This window comes from Cygnus atratus, chromosome 14 (assembly GCF_013377495.2).
Source record: "Cygnus atratus isolate AKBS03 ecotype Queensland, Australia chromosome 14, CAtr_DNAZoo_HiC_assembly, whole genome shotgun sequence".
Classification (NCBI taxonomy): domain Eukaryota; kingdom Metazoa; phylum Chordata; class Aves; order Anseriformes; family Anatidae; genus Cygnus; species Cygnus atratus.
The window spans coordinates 15,083,363-15,109,957 of NC_066375.1; the positions used below are offsets into that span (position 1 = coordinate 15,083,363).

General features: G+C 35.7%; 1 protein-coding gene across 1 annotated transcript in view; it reads right to left on the reverse strand.

The window, feature by feature from the left end:
* The window catches only part of DOCK2 (dedicator of cytokinesis 2), a 185,534-nt gene that overhangs the window by 148,998 nt on the left and 9,941 nt on the right, over positions 1–26,595 (reverse strand). Inside the window, exons 3-21 of the mRNA XM_035562961.1 lie at positions 24,867–24,907; positions 23,458–23,513; positions 23,209–23,305; positions 22,006–22,154; positions 19,851–19,986; positions 17,446–17,600; positions 15,911–15,992; positions 15,335–15,470; positions 14,663–14,738; positions 13,562–13,638; positions 13,047–13,172; positions 12,060–12,184; positions 8,871–8,969; positions 7,707–7,779; positions 7,528–7,631; positions 5,355–5,538; positions 5,151–5,248; positions 3,462–3,551; positions 3,108–3,208 (exon numbers count right to left, since the gene is read on the reverse strand). Of these exons, the coding sequence (XP_035418854.1) occupies positions 3,108–3,208; positions 3,462–3,551; positions 5,151–5,248; positions 5,355–5,538; positions 7,528–7,631; positions 7,707–7,779; positions 8,871–8,969; positions 12,060–12,184; positions 13,047–13,172; positions 13,562–13,638; positions 14,663–14,738; positions 15,335–15,470; positions 15,911–15,992; positions 17,446–17,600; positions 19,851–19,986; positions 22,006–22,154; positions 23,209–23,305; positions 23,458–23,513; positions 24,867–24,907 (2,005 nt within the window). The remainder of the gene's footprint in view (positions 1–3,107; positions 3,209–3,461; positions 3,552–5,150; positions 5,249–5,354; positions 5,539–7,527; positions 7,632–7,706; positions 7,780–8,870; positions 8,970–12,059; positions 12,185–13,046; positions 13,173–13,561; positions 13,639–14,662; positions 14,739–15,334; positions 15,471–15,910; positions 15,993–17,445; positions 17,601–19,850; positions 19,987–22,005; positions 22,155–23,208; positions 23,306–23,457; positions 23,514–24,866; positions 24,908–26,595) is intronic.

The window sequence follows — 26,595 nt, forward strand, 5'->3', positions numbered from 1 at the left end:
TCTGCCTACCTACCTGCATTAAGTAGCAATCCAGTGGTTCAACAGCACTACATGCTTTAAATTAACTGATTGTAAATGTTTCAACCTCCCTGTACACTGCAATATCTGCTTAAGGTATGTATTTTATTTAAATACCTCCTGGGTTTGTATCCAAAGACAGTTTTTGCTAAACTAACACACAGCCTGTTGTAAAAGTGCAAAAGATCATCTATAAATAAAAGTCCCTATATTTATAGTTTTAGTTTTATCCTAAATGTTTAAAGTAATATTAAGGATGTAATCTTAATCATAACATGGCCATAAAAAAAATTGAAATCAGTGTGTTTTATTTTTTCCCTGCAGATCAATACAACAGTGGGAACCTACTATCCCACTATCCCCTACCCCAACCAACCAACCAACCTCAAACTAGTACTTGGTTGTTGATGAAATTTAACAGTTCACCAGCTGGAATGATCAAACATTATGAAGTGACTACTATATCTGGGACATACTCACATGGAAATAATAGTTCAAGAACCTCTAGCTACTGCACAAAATACAGACATTGTCAGCCCCACAGCACCAGCCTACCTCAGATTTCAGAACCAAAATATCATACTCTCAGCCTCTCAGCCTTCTGGGGCACTACATCCATTTTGTTTTTTTTTATTTACTGCTTCATATCACTTCTCTGAATTCACAGCTCTATACTGAGTTAGAATAAAATTTATCTAACTTATATGCAGTGTCAGTCCACTCAAGGTCCCTCAACTCTCAATGTTAAGTCCTCTCGTAACTCTACATAAGAACTAGGTACAAATGGATGACTAAACAGAAACTGAGCGAAGACCTCACAGTTTGACCAAAAGACCATATCATCTAATGGGGTCAAAACATCTATTTAGGAATGACTTTCAACAAATCTTCCTTGCTTGACTGACCTACAACTTCAATTGGCCTAATCAGTGGCACCTGACAATGGGAATCTAGGCATTGGGGTCTAAGTACAGGTTATTTCAAAAACTCTTCACATTACACTGGAACAAGGATAATTAGCAATGCATCATTGCTAGCATCAGGAAATGCCTCTAATAACACAATGACAACTAACTGCAGGAAAGGTACTGACCGAAGTTAATCTGCTGCTGACCTGGCAACTTATTTCCATGTACTATAAATTGTCATGCCTCACATCCAAAGCTTTTGAGTATCTGCTCAAATCTCCAGAGGCATAAGTCTCTATAAGAACTCATGTTTAACTTGGACACTGGGTATAAAGGAGCAGTGAAGAAAATTTGAGGCAAAGAAAGGTAATCTTTTGCTGATAATACCCAGCATTAAAAATATGCTCCTATGAAAAACATCAGACTCATGTTTGATCACAAAATAATTAGTTTAATGTGTCTTACTACTTTATATCAAGTGAAGGAAACAAAAAAGTTTTTTTTCTTGTTTTTTTTTTTTTTTTTCTTTAAACCTCTCACATATCATGGATATTGTTTTAAATGCGAATCAGCATAAGTGATGCACGGAACTCCGAGATCACCCTCCTGTCCACCTCCAAGGAACTGCAGCCATCAAGTATGATAAAATGTCAGAAATGAAAGCTGTGTCCTACAGTCAATTCTCCTTTTCCACAAATTTAGGGGCAGCTTCATGTGAAAGAAAAAGTGGTCATAGTATGTCTGAGACACAGCATCTCCTTCCTGACTATGAATTAGGCCATATACAGTTATCTGTATTTCATAAATTATTCTTGAAACAGACTGTATCATCCATGGTGTACTAGGAAGGAATGGCTCCAAGAAAGTGCAAGATTTTGAGAACAACCTTAACCATGATTTTGCCTCTGCAGCTTTGATTAAATCATTAGAAAATGCCAGTCAGGTAAGTCTTCGAAAGACTTCAAACAAATTAGGCTGTCCTAAGAGGTTCTGTACCCGATCTTCTCTACTTTCACAATACTAATGCATTAAATTGCATGTGCTAATTACATATGGAATGAAGGAGAATTAAAGACCACATAGTTAGTTGCTTGAGCTTTCTGGGCCCAATAAAGCTGACTTCAGCTTCCCTAGAACATGAAAAAGGATTGACTGTGCACTGCAAGCAAACTTATCTTCTAATGCAACATCTGGGGGACTTTTCCTGTTGAACTGGAACTGGTGCATATTCATCACAGAACAGTACAATATATTCTCACCTATTCCAAACCTTCAGCTAAGGTCTTTTATCCATTATTCAAATCTCCAATTAAAGTTTTGTTTCAATCAGTCACCCCCATTGAACTGCCAGAACAAGACTTAAGGTAAATGAAATACATATATCCTATTGGCACTTCCCAGAGATGCGCAGAAACTGATTAACATCATAGTTCTTCATAAGCCAAAGCAATTTTATCCTACTGCCACCTCCAAAAGTATGTTTAGAACAAAGAACAAATCCAGTATTAAATTTATTGCATAATGTGTCTATGTGTCTCCACAGTTTTTGTTCTTTTCTATTAAAGCATACCTTCCCATTTGGGCATTATATGGAAGATCCAACCACTCTACCTTCCCACTGGAATGACCATGTAGTAAATAGTAAGACTCCAGTTCACAACAGACCGTGTAACAAATTTGGAAATTTGATTTAAATGCACCTAAACCTTTCAGGTACAGTATCAGATAGTGAACTGCATACAAAGATTCCACTTTTTTTTCCCCCATGAGTTTGTTTGCTCTAAAAGAATATGTGGAAACCTACATAAATGGGTTAATGACATCCTCATGTCCCCACTTAAAGCATTTCAGATTAAGATCAGGAATGTAAAGGAAGAGGATTTATAGCAAATTTTTGACAAATTTGATGGGATACAGATGATGTGTAGACACAGCAACGTAATTCAGATGAGAAAAATGAATGTCAAAGAATTGTTTAACCCCAAATCAATTACTTTTTGTCAATTAACTCTACCTATGGTCATATCTGTTTCTCACAGGCAGGTCTGTTTCCAGATAAGCAAAAAGCAGCATCTGAACAACTTTAATAATTACATCAGAAAATAACAGTATTTCCTTTATTTAATTTGATTGCAGAGGTTTTAGAATAAAGAAAAAGGGAGAAAAAAGAAAAAAACTTACTTGTATGCCAAGGTTGCACTAAAATGCTGTTGGATATATGCTTCCAAAACAGTGTTAAAATGCTGAAATTTACGGTCTGCAATGAGTCCTATGATATATATCTGAACAGAAATGGACATAATTAGCCTTTTCCGTAAAGTCACACTTCAAATGAAAACATTAGTCTCCTGAAACATTTGTGATAAACCACTATTTTGAAGTGTCTTTTTTTTTTTTTTTTATAGTTTTGGAAATAGTAATATCCTATCTTTTCTGCAGAGATTTTGAGTCTACTTTCTTGAGATAAACAATGTGATAGTTCATTCACATTCATAGGATTCTTGACAGATTAAATCACCCATTGCCCATTCTTACCAGTGCATCAAAGACAAGGATATCATATTCGTTACTGTGGGAATGTTCCATCATGATGTTAAACAAGGCATCCAGCGTATCTTGGAGAAACTATACAAAAACATGAAAAGACAAACTGACAGCCAATTCAGCTTGAAAACCACACAATTCAGTTTTCAGATAGGAGGCTGTTTTTCTCAAGAGGGGATTTTTAGAGGCCTTTACTGAAGTATCAGCCAAATTTAGAACACATTTCTGAGGATTTAGGCTCTAGTTTCTTTAATTTATGAACTTAAATCCTCAGACATAAGCAATCAATAATATATACATAGCTCAAAGCTTATGGAATTAAGCTAAAAATGTTACATAAACTAATGATAGTTATCTAAAACTGCATTCCTAGTTCCTTAGTGGTACTTATTGTAGTTGCTATTGTTACCTACATATGGTGATTAAAAACATGCTTTCAACTTCTGTGGTCTTATTCAAGTCTCTTTAAATCAAAGGATAGCTCCTCAGTGACTTGGAAACCAAGTCATAGAATCATTTAGTTTGGAAAAAACCTCTAACATCATCCAGTCCAACATTTAATCTAGCACTGCCAAGTCCACTATTAAAACATGTCACAAAGCTACACATCTATATGAACTTTGAAGACCTCAACGGATGGTAACGCAACTACTTCCCTGGGCAGCCTGTTCTTTCATTGAAGAATTTTTCCCTAATATCCAACCTACCTCCTCCCCCCCGCCACAACTTAGGGCTATTTCCTCTTGTCTTATCACTTAGTGCGTAGGAGAAGAGACTGATCCCCACTCTGCTATAGACTCCTTTAAGGTAATTGTAGAGTGTGGTAAGGTCTCCCCAAGCCTCCTTTTCTCCATGCTAAAAAACCCCAGCTCAATCAGCCACTCCTCATAAGGCCTGAGCCACTCATAAGTCTCTGGTGTTTTTGCTTGGTTTTTTCTGTTTTTTTTTTTGTTTGTTTGTTTGTTTTTTAAATAAGTTTTCCCTCCTACAAAAGAAACAGGAGAGGTGTCTACCGCTTTTGTTTAAAAAAAACAAAAATGTAAGAGACTCCTAATCTGAATACTGGAGTCACACTTAATTTGATTAAATCTAACAGCAAGAACCAATTATTTGTTCTTTCATCATTTCAGACTTGACAGCAAAATACTCCTTTCAAACTTACAATTAATTTTGGTCATTTTGGAGACTATTAGTTCTTTTTCTTTGTGCATCAAAATAGAGAATCTATCTTAAATAAGATTACAAACTCTTACTTCAGAAAGATTTTCCAAACATATTTAGCATGTGTCACAGCACAATACAACTAAAGAACTCCCACACAAAGTTTAGTCTAGTTGACAACCCATAACAAATGAATCGACTGAATCTTGAAACACAAGACAAAATGGAAAGCCTGTTCCCTGGGTAGAATCAGGCACTTATCCCTAAGAAGTAAAAAGTATAGTTCTAGAGAGAAAGAGATGTTCTTGCTTTGTTAATTTCAAGATCAGTTCTGTGCACATCTGTCCTTATCAGCATTATTTAAACTTGTGATCGTGTGTGTTTCTACATACACATCCACATATATTGCATAAAATGTTAGTATAAGACAAAGTAGAAATCTGATAAAAGCATCCAGAAAGGAATCCAGTATTGCATTCTTATGCACTATTTACAAAACACCAACAACAAAAGATATACTTTTACAACTTCCTCTCCATCCACAATCTTCAGTTTTTCCAGGTTTTCCTGTAGCAGCTCTGGCTTCATACGCCACTTCAAGAGACCTAGTAAGCCCACTAATAGAAAATAAATGGACAGACAAACATGAAAATTTAATATGTGATTTCTCATTTGTGCAGAAGTCTTCTTTCTAAAATGTCTACCTGTTTAGAAAATACATACCATTCTGAGTTAACTTTGTAGAACAAACCAGAGTTGAAATATAAAATGCATCTCGTGAGCTTACTGAAAGCCCACCTACAATACTTGAGTTCCTGCCTATGGTTGCTCCTTTATTTTCTATGTGTTGCCGTGTAGAAGGTAATGTCAAATATGCACTAGAATCCTCCATTTTTTTACTGTCACCCTGAAAAAAATAACGTATTTATCATTTATCACATACTTCATAACACCGGATTTTAAAGTAGAGTTATTTTGTATTTTGTACAAAAGTAAATAAAAAGATACGTTTTTATGGACTTAAATGAATACAATAAATTAATGCAATAAAAATAATAAAGAAAACAAAAGTCCCAGCAGCAAAAGGGCTTCACAAGACTACAATGAGCATACTGTGAAAATTCAAAAATTGAAAAGATATGTGTTTTAAGGGCTCAGGGAGGAATTATGATATCACTAGCAGAATAAAAGCAAGATCAGACTTCTCATTAAGATGTGACTAGAGATAGAAGATGAGACCACTGAGCATCACCTTGAAGACTGTACACAGGATACAGGTCATATAGTTATGATGTCTGCACACAATTTAAGAACAGAAAATTGGATTGATAGGGTAAGAATAGCAGCTCTATTTTGGTATGTCTATTACAGCTTCATACCTGGACCTTCAACATAAAATTTCAGGACAGACCAGGACATGGTGAGATTATATTTTAGGTTTGCCAATATGCTGTAGTGAATAAGCAACAGAGATGATGGAATTCATGGTTTTCAGTAGCAGGAACACCACAGATAAAGACCCAAGATGTATTTCCTGATCTATGCCCCCTCTCTCCCTACTATACCATTTCATCAAGCTGCATGCCATAGCCCTCACTGAGATTTGTTACATCTCAACTTTTGATTCCTACTCAGGACTGGGAGGCAATGAAAATTGCATTCCTAACTGTTTAGAAAACATCATTTTTCTTTAACACAATTGGTAAAGAAAGTTCCCCCCATGCATTTATGAACTCTGTCACTTCAAGCTGTAACACCTCAACAGATTTGATTCAATCCTCTCATATTCTTAGACTACAATTACATGTATACAAAGAGTTGCAAAAAACAATCTAGAATGATTTTCTAATGTTTTAGTTTGTATCTGCTTCAATGTCTATAGTCTTTGTCCTATTAAACAAGAAAGTTTCAAAACACTGACTATAAATATATGTAAAATGACAAAACGCGTAATCCTTAAGCTGCAAAAAAAGACAGTATTACTGACTTTCATGGTTGTATCAATCTTGTCAAGTAATTACTTCTCAGAATTTCTGGAACAAGAAGGGAATTCTGACTTCTTTTTTTTGAGACAAGTTATACAGACATTTTGAAAAGACTTGAAAATGTGATCCAAAAGTCAGAAAGATTCCATGTCTGAAGGCAGTGAAAATCAAGTACAACTTGATTTAGTTGTATGTGTATCGCTTGCCATTTGTTATGGCAAACTAGTTTACTGAAAAGAACACTAACAAATAGAAGAAACAAGTAAATATTCTAGTGAATTGGCGATGGTTCCTGGTTCATAGTTCCTGCTTGTTCTCCAACATAAGAAATAATACAAACAAAACACAAAACAATCTCAAGACATATGTTCCCTGCTTCAAGTCACAAAGTCATAATCCTATCTATGTTCAATCAGGGTGAGTAAAAACAATGCTCTTTGTGTCCAAAATCAAATTCCTGGAACTTTCAGTTTGGTATCTGAGAAACTACAAAATTGAAGCAACAACTCCCTAAGATTACATTCTGTGATCGTTCATGTAATAAAGACTCTAAGTGAACGAAAAAACACCTCTCTTCAGCCAGAATAATGGTACATATCCAAGTACTTAGCTCTCACATGACTTCCTTTGTAATAGGGAAAGCCAAAATCATAATACCCAATAAAAATATGACAAAGAGTAAGTGTCTCTCATTGTTCTTAAATCATCTAACTGTAATTAAAATGTAAGATAATGTTTACCAGCCAAGGAAGAAGTTGCACCTTTTTTTTTTCCTCAGATGAAAATATAATTTTTGTCTTCAATAGATTAATAAAATTCATTTAGCACAAGGAACATAAACAATGCAGTCAAAGACAATAGTGTGAAACAAAGATCTCTTAAGGAGGAAAAAAGGAAAAAAAATCCAATACCTTTAGGACTAACAAATCATGGATGCCATCTTGAAGAGTTGTTCCATCCTCCTTCATAAGCCTTATGTAGGCCATTGCAAAATTCTTCTCTCCTTTATCTTTAGCTGCAAAACAGAACATTTGCAGTTGGCTACTGATCAAGGAATTAAAATTCACCGAAGTAAAAATTCTCTACTCACACTCTTGAGATGACCTGTGTCTGAACATAAAGCGCAGATGTATCCTTTGCATGTCTTCAATAGGAACTGCTACCTTTAGTAAAATCAGAAAAAAACGTATATTTTAATAATTAAATTCCTCTTCAAATCCTTGAGTAGAATCTGAGAATAATGACTGCTTTATTTTTAAAGCAGCATATGTAATTATGACATGCATGCAACAAAAGACCAATTGTTAACAAAAAATATTAATAGCAACATGTTTATAATTCTAAAACTTTAGATCTGCATTCTGTCAAGTTGACTCACAACTCAACTTCCCTTTAAATTTTTTACTGCATAACACACTTTATATTAACTACACTTTTATTAACAAATGGATCTACTGTTAATAATTCTATTAAAATGTTTCCATACAGAAGTCTGAAATACAACTTTTAAAAAACAAAATAGTACACAAACCAAAACACAGGACTGGTCAATGTTTTCAAAACAACAAATATATTTAAAAACACATTAATGTTTCAAATGACACAAATGACATTCCCTCCCTGCCCTGAGCTATCTCGGGGACACACACCACCCCTTACTGTAACTGCAGGCTTGCCATACATGACAATATAATCTTCAGTAGATGTCTTCATAAAAAATAAATTTAAAAAATATATATATCACACTATCAAGCCAGAGACATGCTTTATAAGAACTACTTCTAGAAGCTTCTAGGTATTTTCCATTCAAAGACATTAAAGCTGGATTTGATAATTAGTAGCGTATATCCGAAGTAATTTAGAACAGCTTTTTTCTGTCCAAAAGAATATTATTTTATGCCTCTTTCTGATTTTTTTCAGGTAGTTGAAGTTCCTCACCCCTAATATTTCACAGCAATAAAACAAATGCAGTATATAATTTTTCATGAAGCATATTAGGACGTGAGGTTATCTAAGACGATCTCATTTGTTTTGCTAGATAAGATCTTAATATCATTTTTCTAAGCCAAATTTCAAGCCTCAGTAAACACGTAGCCCTAATAACTGATATCTGACTAAGACATTACCCTTCTTGTTTTATTCAGGGTGAAGGTATTTTAAACCTATTTTATAAAAAGCTGATGCTATGCAACACTACCTGAGGTACCAACAAGTGATGAGGAAATAATGCAAGTGAAAAGTTTCTGCACCATACCTTTAATGTTTCCATCCAGCGTGGCTGTTTGACCTGGTAGTAGAGCACTGATCTGTATTCACTCACGGGTTTGTCCCCTGCTCCCAGGCAAACAGCATTCTTACAGGAAGGAAGAAAGAAACAGTTCATAGCGGCTCACTCATTTCTGTGAGTTTTTGTCACTTGTGCAAAACCAACCAAACCAGCTGACCTGATGATCAAGAGCCTCTGCCATCCCGCCCCCCACTTTACCTCAGCGCCTGACGGGATGGGTGCAGGACCACCTGCCCTCACTCTGCCATGCTGAGGCCATGCTCACTGAGGGCCGAAGCCCCTGGAGCCCACGGCAGCCCTGGACTAAGGGAATGAACCTTTCACACCTCAGGTACCATCCCCTGAGGGCCCAGCAACCAGGGCAACAGGAAGGCAAAGCCACTGCCACGGCCCTCAGGCCTCCCTCAGGCCTGGGAGCCTGGAGATGTAATCCTGAAATGATACAAGTGTGGGACTGGCACATACCATGGAGCAGGAAGACCTGTCTGATAACAGAAGAACAAACAGAAACGAAGCTTTGACAGGAGATGCTGTTTCCAACCCTCTGAACACAAGGAAAATGAACATTTTCCAGAATTATACTGGACCTAGAAGTAGATGGCCTTTTACAGGCTCACAGTGGGCTGTGAGGAAAGCCAGGTAACCAACAGAGAGGCTCCCTTTCTCTTCCAAATGAGGAACTAAAGTAACAAAGGCATAGATCACCTCAATTAGTGGGAAAGAAACACAATGAAACAATTATTTTGCTTTATTATTTCTTTGACTTCTCCCCTGACTTTAAAATACTCTTATTTTAGCATAGTCTCATAAGTATTGTTTATGTACCAAAAGTTACTTCTGAACTAAATGATACAGATGCACCAATATAACACTCTCGCGGGTTTTTTCCCAATGTTTAGAATTTCTGATTTTTTCTTGTTTTTACATTTTCTGCCCCTTGTGCTAAATTTAATTTCTACATTTCTTTTTTCAATAACCTGGTCTAGATCTACTTACTAATCCCTTTAAGGACTTTTTCCCTCTGTGTTTTAACTTGCAACTCACCTGTTTCTCCATGAATTTTAGCTATTTACTTCTCACCTGGTCACATTCGACAGCCTAAGTTACTACAGTATACTGATTGTCAGAACTAGTATGGCTCTAACTTGACTTCTGGTCAAGTTAAAAATTGTTGTAACAGAAATTCAGTCTTAGTGAATCTGGAAGGAGTCTCAACCTACTTCCCTCGTTCCTGTCTGACTGCTGTTGAGGTTTGTACATGCAGGATAACTGCTAACGATGATAACGGATGAAGCAAAATCGCTGACACCTCACAAGGCATCAGATGTGAAACTGCAATGCATGAAAGAAGCAAATATACTAAATTCTCTACTGAAGGCACAGATGAAGCTAGCCTCATAGAAACTGCACTAACTACTGCAAAGGTGCAACTTTCCTGTTAAAAATCCAGTGACAGAAGTCTTTTTCAAACACCAGGAAAGACATCTGGTGACAAGTAAGGTGTGATGCTGATACCTGAAGATTACTAAAGCCTGGTCTCTGTGACTTAACTACAGAAAGGTACACCCGATTTGCACAAAGGGAATTATTTCAAGGTTTGTACACCAATGTGTTTGAATGCATTCTGTGACATTCAGGTAGAAAAGAAAAGGCCTTTAATTTGCAACAAAATGTAGTGCCAGCCCTTACACCTGAAACTAGTTTGATACCTGAACAGGAACAGCAAGTTCCATGTTAATAAACATGGGTTTAATCTGAATTATAGGGTACAATAACTAGAAACATTGAAGTTTAAAAAAAAAAATCACAGGTTTAGAAGTTTACTGATATTTGATTATTTATGAAATCTAAAATTGAAAAACATTTGCTTTTGTTATTACTTGTCTTCAACAGTATTTTAATCAACTCCTGAAAAATTGTTGTTTAAGCATGTGTAAGGCATATTGCCCCCAGAAAGCAGGCATTATTTGAACATCTATGTCAGATCATAGACAAAGGGACAACTCAATTTTCTGCTAGTATTTGGAGAAAAGGTGCATCCATGGCACTGGACATATATTTCATTGGAATGAATGCAAGATTTAATGCATTACACTGGGTTCATTTCTTTAATGAATATTTTGGCAAATATTTTAAGCATATTATCTGTAACTGCAACCGACAGAGTAGAAGCCAGTGACGTCTATATCACAACAGTTATTTCGTATACATACCAGTCATATGGTCAGGTGTTTTCTGATCAGGGTTACAATTTGTTTTGTGGACCCTAGGCATTATGTGAGTTTAGGGTTTTCTTCATTCAAGCTTTAAATCTATATTGTAGGTTGAATATTTAGTTGTAATCCATCAACACACTGACATTTCAGCAACTCATGAACCACACTGAATTTCTCCATTTTTATTTTATCTCAAGAATTATCTTAATGATTTCACCCTCATGATCACAGTAGAGTTTCAGAGAACAGTATAAAGCTCAAAAATGGGAAGGCCAAAAATCCCACTGAATATTGAACTGATGTTAAGAAATCCTAAGGAAAAGACAAGTATTCATAAAAAGAAATAGAAAAAAAAGAAAAAGACAAGACTAAAGACACTGTAAATATTTGTTGTATAAGTGCAGTGTCCACACACCACTGTTTTCACTAATGTAGTTATTTGCCATGTACTTCATTCACGGAACAGACAGTCCTCCTGGCACAAATCAGAGGTTTGCTATGTGAAAGAAATAGAATTTAAATGCACATTTAAATGCACAAATGTGTTCCTCCAAGAATTCCCCACCTTCCCCCCCACCGCCCTCCCCCCCCCCCCCCCAAAAAAAAAGGCGGGGGGGGGGGGAGGAATGATAAACAGTGTAATAATTGTCAGGAACAGCATTTAATCTTTGTTCCCTAGTCACAGCTAAAATGGGTCAGTGTCATTTCTCTTTTCCATGAGTTTTACAGTTCTGTGCAAGACCTGTACAGGACTTGAATAGATTTGTCACAGTAAACATAAAACTCATCTGTCAAAAGATGATACAAGTGAGAGAGCTAATGTTTTCTATTAGGTAGTTTTATAAGAATTTTAAAGAAGTTTAAGGGTTACTTCCGTAATGTACTTCATTTTTGTATTTCTGTCTGTCATACGAGAAAAAAAAAAAAAAAAAAAACTTACTGGCAGAGTTTTTCCTTCTTCATCACAAACACACATTATTACTTCCACATTTCTCTGAGTTGTTTTATTGTATTTGTCAAAGTCTCCATACAGTAGTGTAATATAAATGTCATTTCTTATATCTCCTAAAAAAGAAATGAAAAGGTTCAAAATGAATGAAAATGCTGTGAGAACAAAGGGTCGGATTAACTTCACAAGAGTTTTTCAACAGTGAAATACGTTAACATAGAAAACGTCTCATTTTCCATCTGAACTTAAAATTTTCAGCTCTTTTGTTCTCAGGTAAGATCGTACAGCGAGCCTTGAAACGAACCAAACAAGGTTCCTGAAAGTGCCTTCAACCGATTCTCGTCCTGCACTGACACCTGCTGGTGAGGTGACAGCAGGATGCCATTACTGAATTTTGTCCACATTAAGAGCTGCCTTTCTAGAAGGAACTATTTTAATTGTCTTCTGTGAACAAATTAAAGTTCTCCTGTGAATGAAGTTTCAAAGTAGTGAGATTTGAATTGATTTTTGATTTAAAACGAAGAATTGTAGACAGTGAGTGAATTTGGTTGGCAAATACGTAATCATAAATCCAAAATCGAGGGTAAGAACATTTATGTATTTATTTATTTTATTATTATAATTAAAGGACAATGATAAGTTACAATAAAAATAAGGTTAAGTTAAAATTTTAGTACGCAACTTCATTTTTAGTAAGCATTTCCTTAGCAAGGAAAAAAGCTATGTACCAGGAGCTCAGATTATCCCTCACTGTCTTGATTTTATTTTTTCTATTTTAGTACTGTGTAATACTTTCCAAGGACTTCACTATTTTATATAAACCTGTAATTTTGGAACATAGTTTAACATGAAGGGTAAACTCTAGATTCTCTGAGTTACTCCTTACTGAAATCAGTAATTAAGGTCATAGCTGATGCTCATTAACCCAGGAAATGACCACAAAAATCAGCTGCTGATAGAGAACAAAGCACCTCTTACCTGGCATGATTATTTCAGGAAATCCTAGTTTTCTAGCAACAACTGTTGTTCTGTCTACAAGGTGTGGATAGTCCTTCCTAGTTTGAATCACATCTCCAACAAGCATTTTGACAGTTACCCAGAGACCTATTAAAAGGAGGAGGAAAGAAAAAAGAAAAGAAGAAAATCACACTTTTTCTAAAGAGAGGAAAGAAAAAACACACAGCAAAAACACACCTCTCTCCTCAGATGGTGTTCTCATTTCCTGACCAAAATAATTACAAGAGTTCATTTCTCCCACTTGTTTTAGTTGGAAATAAATGCCTAACATCCAATACTTTTAAATACTAATTTAAATAGCCTCCTACATTCTGCAACTAAGTCATGATTCTTCGCTTCCAGCTTCAAAGTTGTCCACGTGTCCATGGTGGTGTTACTGGCATAACATAAAAACCTTTCTCTAAAATGTAAACAATATGAAATGAAATTCCACTGAAATTCCTTGTTATCTGATTTTTAAAAATAATGTACTTCACCTTGTCCACCACTGTCTCCTTTTGATGCTGTGATTTTGCTTAGGAGACTGTGTAAAAAGTCATTCTCTGCCACTACCCTGCAGGAGAAAAAACAATGACTACTAGGAATTAAGCACTAAATATATTAAATACCATTCAGAATATAGATGACAAACAGCCTCAGTTCTCTTTGCAATACTTGGCCTTATTATAATAAATTGTGTAATTTCATCATCTCTTGCTCTGAGTTGCAGACCTTTTGTGCTAAGCCCATGTGTAGACTGAAGTGAAAAAAAGATGAAATCAACAACTTAAAGAACTGTGCCCTGTGACAGACTGACCACAGTACATAAGCCTGTCATTTTGTAGGAAAGCACATCCTGAAAGCATTCACCAACATGCCTGTGCAGTCCAGGTTTTCCTGATGAACAGCCTGACTAATGAACTTGAATTTCAGCACCTCTTGAAATTATGACCAAATTCTCAAATAACAGACAATTTGGATCAAATTGTAAACAAGTAAAATAGGCCAAAGTCTGACACACTGGTTTATTTCCAGAATTATATTAATACTCCATACTACATAACGGTAGTGCTATGTAGAATGCACAAATACATTTCCAGTGAACACTGACATCTATCCATTTGATTTTTGAGTGTTGCATTTTTAGGCAGCTGGTCTGGTTGCCCAAAACCTCTAAAAATTACTTTCAAGATAGTTAACGTGTGACAATTCAACTACTTTCAAACTGAAACCCAGTTCTTACTCAGATTTTTCTCAAGTTCAAAGCAAAATCAAGCACATCAATTACTAGTCATTCATAGTTGTAAGACTTGTTGCATTAATGGTATAATGATTTAACTAGTTTTTTCTTAAATAGGACATGGGACCAGCTGACAGAAGGAGAACATTTGTAGCCATATATATTTATGTATCATGCTCTGTAACCTCTGTCAAGTCTTAAATGCCTTTTAAAGTGATACTTAAATAATTAACACTACCACAACGTAAAAGTATTAAAAGGAAAAAGTATTTTTTCTTTAAGCATTTCACGGGTCAATTTGCCACCAAACAGATGTAGAAACCTGTGTACAAAAATAGGATATTTATGACTGTCTTACGGATGGAAGGGTATGAAATGCTGCTTTTCTTCATCACTTTCAGCTTTTCCTTTTATGATGTCAGTAATATCCATAACTACAAAAGTAAAAGAAGATTATCAAAACATAAAATGGCATTGCTAAATATCTCCTCCTATCCATTAATACTGTATATTATATATTCTTGTTCCTCGAGGTAAATATAGATTCTCATTAGCAGGCAGTGTAGCCCAGTAGGAGTAAATCTGTGGATGAGAACTTTCAGTGCAATGAGTGCACTACAGACATGAGGCTATGTGAGGAGGGAATGACTTCAGACTAGTTTTGGTCTGATCTTGCAAATAACGTGTGCGTGCATTGGTGGTGCTCCTGGTACATAATCAGTATTTTTATTTCATCCACAGTGAATTTTGTTATTAATACTGTGGTACCGTTTTGGTTTGCACTTTGTTGCAGTAAGTGTGAATAATTAGGAAATTTAATTCAAAAGCACATTCCTGATATAACTAAAATGCTAATGTAGGTACAGTCTTTATGGACTTCAAACGTTAAGTACAGAAGTATTATCAACTATCAAGATAGTTGATATGTCTATTTTAGATTCTGACATGTCTTCGTAGAGATTTTATTGTCCAGGGTTGGCAATTATCACTTAACTCCTGCTTCAGATGGAGTACAGGAGACATCAGTTACCTGCCACTCCAAAAGGCCGCCTTAGTCCTTGTGTGTATTTCTTTGAGTTACTGTCTTTGAGATCCATCCTTCCAACTCGGACTATTTGACAAACTAAATAAATTTTGTCTCTGCTAAGGTCTTTATTTCCAAGATCCTAAATGAAAAAGGATAGTTAAAGTATTATTTGGGGAAGAACTTGGTCATGAAATTTAAGGAGGCTCTCCAGTAAGAAAATAAGCCTCAACAATCAATGAAAGAAAAAAAAAAAAGAGTCAACAGAAAATAAGAAACACTGTAAGACTTTCAGATTTGAGGAAAACATAAGCTAAGATAAAAAGAAGAAAGTAGCAATCAATAGTTACAGCAGATAAAATATCAAAGTCATCATTAAACTGATGAGAAAGACATTAGAGAAAAAGTGCAAGCTGATTTGAAGAAAGGACATCAAAGGCACTGCCCTAAAGCACCCAATGACTGATGATCTTGCTCTAAGATGACTACTTCTTCCTTCCTCATCCTCAGAAATTCTGATAGTGGCAACAGAAAAGACAGAATCTGATTTGAAAGATATAAGGAAAACCGGAAAACACTTACTGTAAACACTACTTTCAGATTATTGAGCATATCAATTTCCTTTGGAAAGCCTTTACTCCCCCATCTCACCAAGTAGTTCTCACTGTTTTGAAGATAAATTTCTTATTACCATGTGATTTAATAATTCTTCTGTTTCACAGTATATTAAGAAAACACAGTATGTAACAGGTCGCAATACAGCAGACAGTCTGTGACTGTTTGAAGCTAATACCAGACTAAAAGACAAGCGCTATACAAAACACCATCAGTAAATGCTGAAAAGTAACTCACACATTAGACATAATGGCACCTTTTTTGGAGAAAACATTGTTATCATAATCTCGTAGGAATCGTCAGCAGAACCTTATTCTACCTGTGAATTTAGAAGTTCCTCACATTTTCTCTCTCCCTCCCCCCCACTTTGCAGCACTTCATTCTAGATACCACAACACTCCCCATCAAGAAAGTCATATAGTCAATCCACTGACATCGCAAGTCATTCTTCCAGGCACCCAATTTTACCAGATGGCAAAAATAAAAATAATGTTCCTTACATCTGTACGCACTGCCTGGTAAAACAAATCAAGACTTCAGATTCAGGCCTGGAGCTGACAGAAGATAGATGCAATCTAATACTACTTTCTCCTTATACAGCTAAGAATGGTCATACATGGAGAAATTAGAGCACTTGCAAAGTACAGAGAAGATCTTGAATATCTATCCTTGATAATCAGACTGTGACTGGACAAGGCTTTGAACTATCTGATTTAACTAAGCCAGCTCTGCTTTGATAGGCAGGTTCGACTAGGTAACTCCAGAGGTTACATCAGTCTAGTTCATTCTACTTCATAAAGCTGTATAATAGGAAAGACAATGCTTAATTTCCAGTTTTGTACTCTGGCACTCCAGTATACTCTTCATCAAAAATAAAGTAGTAAATCAGCAGTCAAATTGTATGAGAGGTATGTTTCCACAAAAGAAGGATCTCCATCAATTTCTGAAGACAATCTCAAGGTTACCTTTGGATAAGCAGCAAGAACAGTTACCTCTAGAATTTGCATTTTTCTCTCTTCCTTTTCGCCCTTTTAAAACCCATTTTAACAACTGCCTCAGACTCTACGTAATATGACTGAGTGCTCTTGGCTGGATTGACAGTCTTATAAACTTCAATACATGATGTCTCAGTTACTACCACATGAAGTTTCTTTCTCCTGAAGTCTGTAAAAGCTCTAAAGTTAAAGACAACTATATTGTCTTTATTTAAAACACAAATCCCTCCAATAGTACTGTCATATCTAACTTTGAAGTGGTCTCGAAATTCTCCAAAACTCTCAAATGCTCACTCCAGAAGTTAGCTGTCAAAGTATTCAGGATCCATTATCCAAGAATGCTTTAATATCCAGCAATTAAATCTATCCACACTTTCCTTTATTCTGGTTGTCTTCCATTTATTTATATATTCTCTGCATTACTAGCATGTTGGCAACTATTGTACTTCATTATGGCCAGCTCCTCTCATTAGATTTTTTTCCCCTTAAGTAAATAAATAAGCTTACCTTATAATTGTTAATTTTTGTGGATCATATAGTGACATAAAGAGTTCTGCATCCTCTCCAATTCGGCAAACAAAATTCCGCACAAAGACATATAGGCTATGGGTGGGGGATGAAGACATTCGGGAGTATGATGCATAATCTGGTTGATCCTTTGACTATTCAGAAGGAGGAAAATCATAAGCTACATCCAGGAATTAAAGTGGTAGGACACCACAAGCAATTTCAGTTGTTATTACATATCGTAGTTGATCTTGAAAAATCAGCACATTCTGCTCACTTAAAGAACCATCAAACAGTAAGATTTGTGTTGTTGTTTTTTTTTTTTTTTAAAAAAAAGGCTTCCTTTCTACCAAAAGCCTTTACCCTGTACATTACTCAGAGATTGTCTAGCAACACGAAAATGACCAGAAAATAAGTTTCTGATGCTTCCCAATATTTCTCCAGTGTATCAACATCCTTTTCTATGATGAAGGAAGAAAGCTCGCAGGTTAGTTAGAAGATGCAGAAGCGACATAGGTATGGAAGATCCCTTGCAGTGATCCTTCAGTGTATGTAAGAAGATGAAAAACTCAGACTGGATTCTTCCAAACACTGTACCTGGCCTCGGGAGCTACCTCAGTGTGCAAATAATAAAAAAGCCGATGACAGAGGTGCCTTAAATCCAGCTTTTGCAGGACTTAGGGGACTTACTCAGTATTATCAGTAAGAATTTCCTTTGCATGGGATTCTAAACATATTATCCTTTCCCGGTTGGTGTCTTCTTTCAGAAATGGAACAGGGCTTACTTTATTTAACAAATATTTCCAAGGAACACAATAGTTATGCTGTTTCTCTTCCCTTCACCTCCAGAAATCTTCCCGTATTTAATATCTTATATTTAATTTCACTGAGGAGATAAAAGCCAGGTTAAGATCACCTCCTGTGTATCAATGTATTCAAAACCTTAACTACCAAGAAAATTGGACTGCTTTCAGTGGAACCATTCTGATATCCTTTACTAAAATTTTGATAAAGAACCATGTCTAGAAGATTTCAGAATATTTTTCCAGTGGTGTAAGAACTTAAAACCCTTTAGGAAAAGAGATTAACTTGACTTCCATACCCTAGGCCAGTTCTTTAGCCACAGGACAATTATAGTGAAAGGTGAGACATACCTGTCACTTTTAAAGAGCAGAAGAAAAAATATCAAGCTGCCACTATAGAGCCAAACCTACAAATCTGCACCAGATAATTTTTTTGAACACAGTAACATATAGGGGGAAGCCTACTATCTGCATTGTAATGAGATTTCACCATGCCAGGAACATAAACAAGAAAAATACAACCTTCTGAAGACAAATAACAAAAAAATGGTATACACTGGGGTAAGGACACAGCTGAGCAGGATCACCATCTCAAAAATAGGCACCTAAATTCGACCCACATCTCATTTTAAACACCTAGAAACAGCCACTTAACAGATGATGTCCTAAAGTTCTTCTTATCCACTGTTTTGCCGTATTTTTAAAACAAGCTAATGTAGTCTGTTGCAGACAAACAATTTTTAGTTTCCTTGTATTGTCAGTTAATTACATGCTGATGTCTGGAAAGCAAGATTTATTTAGTGACACTGATGAGGACAACTCAAAAGGTGTTTTCCAGCAGTTTGACATGGGCATTAGTGATGTGTCATGATGGCCATGATGGCACTTTTTTTTTGTTTGTTTTGCCAGATATTTAACTTGCTTTATCACTATTTACTTTCTCATGAATGAAGAAAAGAACTAAAGTATCGTCTAAGTCTCTGAACAGACTTAATATGAAGAGATCAAGGAAGTATGAAGTACAGTCTCTTGTTTAATATTTTAGAAGATGAAATGTATATGCCCTCATTAGCTTTGCTTAGATATGCTCACTACTGGTACTGGTCCACAAGATTATTCTGAGTTCACCAAACTCCTTAAGCAAGCTTAAATTCTTCAACTCCTTCAGACCAACTAACAAGCAGCAACTTACAGCAAACAACCAGCATTTTCACAAGATTCTTTAAAAAAGAACTTAGATTAGTCAGAGGGTACAACCTAAACTCCAAGTATGTAACTACTCACTACACAAACCAGCCTATTGAGTAAGCCCACAAATGGATTTAGGAGACCTTTTTGCATTTAGAAAGCAAAGAATGGATTTAGAGCCAGCTTTATGGACAGGCTTTCAGCCCAGTCCACAGACTGAATCCAGTGCACAAATACAACTCAATTTGAGGTTTCTCCATATTTATAACATGAATGCGAATCAACTCTGAGGTAACTTAGAGGCAAGCATTTCTAGCAATTTTATGGTAGAAGGTTACGCCCTTCAAGCCTTGCACTGAATTTTCATTTTGATTTTTAGCAAAGGAAGCATTAAGTTTCGCCCATTATTCCTACCATTTCCTCTTTAATTCGCTCAGTGATTTTATTCGTTGCTTCTTCATGTGCATGAAATAGGCTGATGACACTGGTTTTATCTGGATCCAAGATATTTCCATCTTCATCTCTAACTATTAAATCTAGCTCAAGTATCCTGTGAAAACAGACAGATCAATATGGCAGTTTCATCAATCATTTCCTTCTATAAAAATAAAGCATGGAAATGCAACGCACAAGGATTTACGACAAATTTTAAAGCAGTAAAATAAGTTTAAATAAATATAACAATATTTTACTGAAAAAAAAAAAGCAAAAACTACCATTTCCTTTTCAAGCTGTTGTCCAATATTTATCCTTTCTGGGAACTGATGGTAATGTCAAAGCATTTAAATACTTACCACTTAAAATAGATTCACTATGTTCAATGAGTTCAAGCAGTCTTAAACTTTTTTTGTTTTTAATGCATAATTTTGTAATCAATATGCATAGGTTTTTCCTGTTACCTTCTGCTTTTTTGTTGCTCTTTTACTCACATTGTCCTGTTGCTTGACTAACAACTACACTCTCTTCTCCTCTGCTCTTATACAAGTCGTACCTTTTTCTTTTCCTTCACTTTTTTTTTTCAGCATTCATAACTTTCGAGTCCAACCTCCCTATGTCCTATGTATTCTTACCCATGGTGCTATGGTGTCACCTCAGCCATCAGATATTCTTTCTTGTCTATTCAGGATCTTACTCTTCCATCCCCCTCTAAAACTGGTCTACTTCATGCCAGATTGTACTTATCAGTTTCTAAAATGTATTGTCTACCATTATGGCACCGCTAGTATTGTTTGAAGCAGTCTGTATCACCTTATGACCCTCTTCATCTTGCATCATTTTCTTTCTGCCACCTCTCCTGACTTGGTGTTCAACCTCCTCTCCCACAATGACCACTCAGTTTCCACTTTCATTCCCTTTATTCCTTCTCCACAGTTCAGCAAGTTTCCTTCACATATCACAACTCTTAACCCCACACTTTCAGCCACTTACAAGCACTATCCACCTTGCACTCTTCTTCTATCCAGTCCCAAGCCATTTTAAACATCACATTTAGTCCTGCTCCTTTCAAGAAAGCAGCTTACTGCCTCCTAGTCTGATGGAAAATAATAATAATAATAATGTTGATGTTCTCTCGGACAGAAATAAGATTCTTTGACTGGAACATTTCAAAGCAAAAATCTGTCCTGGACTGACCATTCAGCTCCACATAGCATAACAGGATATGTATATTCCCATAGGATGTTCTGTAAAAATACAATTTATCATAAATCTGTGGATCTAAACCACAGTGAACAAGATAAGAATTTCATAACATCAGGTCATTGCTTGTGTCTAAGCCACAAGTAGCTAAATACATTCGACTGCATATGGGCTGTCAGGCCACAATAACCACAGTCATTTGCAGTAGCTTATGAACAGTTTATGAACAGATTCCACTGCCTATGAAATGCCTATTATGAAATGGTTTACTTTCTTCACCTTTTATCAGATGGTGGATGCTCAACCTCATATAACAAAATTTTTGCCAAAAAATATGTTGTGCTACAATGGCTTTCCTCAGCAAGTAACAGACAAGGCATTTTGTCAAGCACTATCCAATTTACAGTAGTTTCACTTCTATTACCAGAACCAGATTTCTGCCTGGAAATTCCCTAGCAAATCTGGGGACAATTGCCTTTAACAAAGGCTCTGTACACTTCAGACTTCTGCTATTTATGCACCACTAAGGTCTCTCGACACCACTGCTCAAGGCATTACATAACACTAGCAGAGGTAGGTTGTGTTTGTGAAGGGATAGATGAGTTTTGGGGCTTAGAGTACACTGATGTTATATTGATATAAAGGCCAGTCATCTGACCTCAAATGCTTACAACTGACAAGTTCATGTTTCTGTAATTAACAAATAAATTAATAGTAAAAAAAATAATGCATGTGAGATGAGAAGCCTCAACATGATATTTATTATTACCTCAAGAGTAACAGAAGTTTGAAAAGGATGATTTACTATGTCCACATCTCACATTAATGACCTACAAAACTGCAACCAGGAAAAATTTATCATCATCATCTCTGTTCTAGATGGGTACTTTAAAATAAGACATGGTTTTCAGAAGCAATGTAGGCCACTTACTTGTTACCATAGTCAATTTTGGAAGTGACCTTCTGTTTGAGTTCTTTAAGCTCATCTTTTGGCAGAGTCCCGGACAGAAGCTGTGACCTCCACTCCATTAAGTCATACATCATAGACTGTACCTGCTGGAACCGCTCTTTCTTATTTGTCTAGGGCATACAAGAAAACAATAATTTTCAAGCTTTGTAGAAAGCTGAAGTGACACATTAACCTTGATAATTCAAGGATGCATCATATTTAATACTAAAAGATTGCAGGATCAAGAATTAAAATACCCAATTAATCCAAGTCCAGTTTTGCATCTTTACATCTCTTGATTACTCCACAAATCCTACTAGACAATCTGAAATTGTCTGAAGCCTGACTTCCTTCCTCCACAGTTTTTTAAGGACAGAACATCCCATGTGATCGTAAAAAAATGACTAGATATTCAAGTACGTTGTATGAGGATAGACACATTATTTTGTTTTTACTTAACTACACTGTTTTGTGGACTGAAAGTCATTAACTAGGTCTCATCCAGGGAAACCAGTAGAGAAGCAATTCATTTCTGTATAAGACACTGATAAGTGCATGCTGGAAACATGTAACTGTGATATTAATACATTTAAGACAGAAGTGAGAAAACACACAGAAGTTGCTAAAGAAGTTCCAATGTCATCCACTGAAACAAGAAGTGTTTTATTTACTGAGTTTAACTAGAGGAAGACTGAGAAGTGACTGGCTTCAGAAAATGAATATATCAATGAGGGAAAACTACAAAGTGATCTACCTATATATATATATATAATTTTTTTTTGTAAGAGCACTACAATGTGGGAATTACAATCACATGCAAAAGAGAGATGCAAAAATCATTTTACTTTTTATTTTATGTATTAACCAAAATGTTCACAGGAAAAAATTGGTTTTCTCCAAGCTGGAAAAAAATAAGTCTTTATTTCTTTAAGAAATGTAAAACTAAGATATTGAAAGTGAAAAAAAGAGAATGAATTCTGGAAATTGGTAATTGTTAATAGCTACACACTACCACTTGAGTTCTAGCACCCCAACATGTTGAAGATTTTTCAAATGCAACTTAGTTATGTTTAATACTCTTACCCTGAAACTTGTCACCTCCCCAGAGAACAACTATGAAAAATTCATCAGGTACATGATACTAAAGGTTAAAATTAAAAGCAGGAAGTTACACCAAAGTCATACCACGTAGAGCTGTTTCCAGATGCTTCCCCATTCCCAGAGTGTAGTAGTAACTTCTTGAACTAAAGGAATTTCAGCAGGTACTACATTTTCTGTGTGTCTAGGAAAGGGAAGAAAATTTAGCACAAGGAAAAAAAAAACTTAGTTTCATGAGTTTATTAAAGTTATTGTGTTTAAGGCATATCAAATATGTCAAGAGTCATTATTTAGCAGACAAAATATTTAATGTAAAACAATAGTTAAATCCAGTACCTTTTCTTTTCAACATTAACTTCCTTGATGTGGATGAAAGATTTAGGAAATATTCCCTGTTGAGAGAGGCGAAAAAATTACAATCCACCTTGTTATCATTCTCCAACATTTAACAAATGAGAGCTTTCCAAAACCCACTTCTACCAGCTGTTCTTCATAAAACCATGATCATTAGCTTAACATGTAGTCTTCAAATTAACTGTTGTCTCTTTGGTTGTCTGCACATGTAGATGCATGTCTGTTTGACAGACAAATACTAGCAGTATTGTCATATCCTTTTCTGCAAAAATAGGATGCATAGGACTACATTTTCTCATTAAGGACATCATCTGCCATTACCTTGCCTCCCCATCTCCCGACATAATCTTCTACTCTCTTAGAAAACAGCACATACACTGTAAATACAGTTAAAAAACATCTTTGTCTATGATCAGCTTGATTATCAAAGGAGATATGCTGATACAGGATCTGCACATCTAGTAAAAGAAATATTGGTAGATTGCAGAAATTGCTCAGGGCAAATAGCCAAATGCCCGCTGACAGGAAGGTTAGTTAACTCAGACTCAAAAGACTTACTTCCAAGCGTAAGAGTCAAGATCATTCTGCACAACACTAATATTACTTAAAGAAAAAATACTTTATTACTTATTAAGAAAAAATAACAGTCTTCATTCGCAATGCACAAATAGAGATATTTAATGAAGCCATAAACTCTCAAGCCCTCCTAGGCATGAATGGCACCAGCTCAAATGAGGTCATGGGCTCATTTTGTAATACCTAGGCCATGAAGTAAGATGATCAGCAATATGTAGCAGAAAAGTATTCTCAAAATTGATATGTAATTGACCTGTTTAGAAAAAAGATGACCAGACAAAATGATCTGATGATTCCTGGCTCTATGACAGCAAAAACATTTTAATACAGCCTAAAGGAATGTTTGATCATCAATGCACACATGACAACCTTCATGTTAACTAGCAAATCTAGTCTTGGTAATTGAGCTAGGGATTTGTAAGATTTTTCTCTATGCAATAACTGACATACATACATGGTACTTGACAAGGCCTGAGATTGCATGTAGCCTTAAAGACCTTTAAGGAGGGAAAAAATATGCAGAAATATTTTGCAGTAAATTAACTCCAGAGAGTTATTTCAACTGATACCTTGATAAGCTTGTTAACCTGAAAGCGCAGTAATTTCTTCATCACTTTCCTTCTCCCAGTGCTTGCTTTTAATATTTACCAACATTATCCAGAACAAACACTGCTCTATACATTTTTAAAAGAATGAAGATGGAAATCACTGGCTTCAGTGATCAGAATAGAATAAGATGTTCTAAAAAGAAGTCTCACTTCATCAACTGATTCTTTAAAAATAGAGTCACATAGGAGTGAACAGTGTGATCTTACCTCTGATCCTTTATGTCTTACTAGATAACCCTTGTACCAATCTAAAAGGAAAAAAGAGTGCACTCATAAGCTTAGAATAGAACATGTACTTCAAGAAACATACAAGGTTTTCATTGTTGTTTGTTTGTTTTCATTTTGTTTTTCCTCCTCTCCATATAAGAACCACCTGGCACAGGATGTCTAAAAAAATAGTAATTTCAAAAAATACATAGATTAAAGCCAAATGAGTAGCAGGAAATGGCACTACTTATACATTGGCAAGTATGATTCTGTGATCTGTTTTCAAGTCTTGCACAGTAAGAACAGATCTTATGCAGAATGTAACACTCCCACACTTGCACATAAAAGATAGGATAAGCTGTTTCGTTACCTTATATATACGTATCAACTAAGATCACTCACGATACTGCAAAGCCTGTGAAGCATTTCTGATTGCGTTCTAAGGGTAGTATTAAACTGATACAGTATATGGCTCTTAGATATCCAGTTTCCCAATGTTAGAAGGGAGACCTGTTGCTCTGCCATGAGAAACTATAGCTTTTAGACCCTACTCAAGTAAGCAGCTTTAACTGTAAAGTTCAAGGCAGAAAGTCAAAAAATAAATGAAGGGCTATTGTGAGCCCATTCATCAACTAGAAACCCCTTCTGAAAGAAACAGATGTTCAATATTGCAGCAGTGCTAATTAGGACACTAATTCAGACTGTTCTATTTGTGCCCCAGTTAAATTGCAATAAAATTCTACAAAGAACATAAAATCAAGTTCAACCTCACTAAATTAAAACAGAAGCCATGCCCACTGTACACACGGTTCATCATCATGAAACATTACATGTACAGCAGCATTACTGGACTTTGCATTGGCTTCTAGTTCATTCCCAAGGAAGCATTTTATGACTTGAAGCTTACTTTCTCTGACTGTAATTTCATGAAGAGACATACTTCTTCCTTACCACCTTTTCTCCTCAAAATTTCTAACACAGCACAAGTATGTCAGCCATACAACTAAAGCATTAAAAAACTCAAATGTCAACAAGCAGAATTGTGAGAAAGGCAAAATTAAAAGAGTCAGGGAAATTATTGACCTAGAAGAAAGAAAGAATATTTTTCTTGTATTTTCTTAACACAAGGATCCTTGTGTTTTCTTAACACAAGGGTTTTTTTTTTTCAGTATCTTCTCAACAAGAAAAGTTCCAAATCTTTTAAAGCTGAATGATTTTCACAGTCTCCAATTTACAAAAAAAAAAATGCTTAAAACCTATTTCATCCTATGTGCTGTGACTACACACACAAGTTCTGCATGCATATTTTGCACATGTAAAACAAACAAAAATAGCACAAAATGTGCACAGAGAAGAAACTGTTACTCTTGGTTACTCTTCAGCTGCAGCTGGCATCATCTTTTTAAGGTATCTGATAGAAGATCTACTTCCTCATGTGCACAACATGAAAGATGGCACTTCTTCATTGACAAACATATTTCTTAAAAACAAGTTATGACATGGCGTAAGGGCAGTGGATTCAGAACAGATTTTTAGATAAAAAATAACCCCATAAGATCACCACTTCAGTTGCCACGCCGTCCTCACAAACTTGACTATGAATTTAGCACGTTTCAGGTCAGAAACCTGAAATGCTGGTTGTTTCTGCCATTAACAGAGGCAATGCAAGGATAAGGAGGTTCTGGTTTGCAAGTATATTTTCTCCCCTTAGCAAAAACCTAAAGAATTA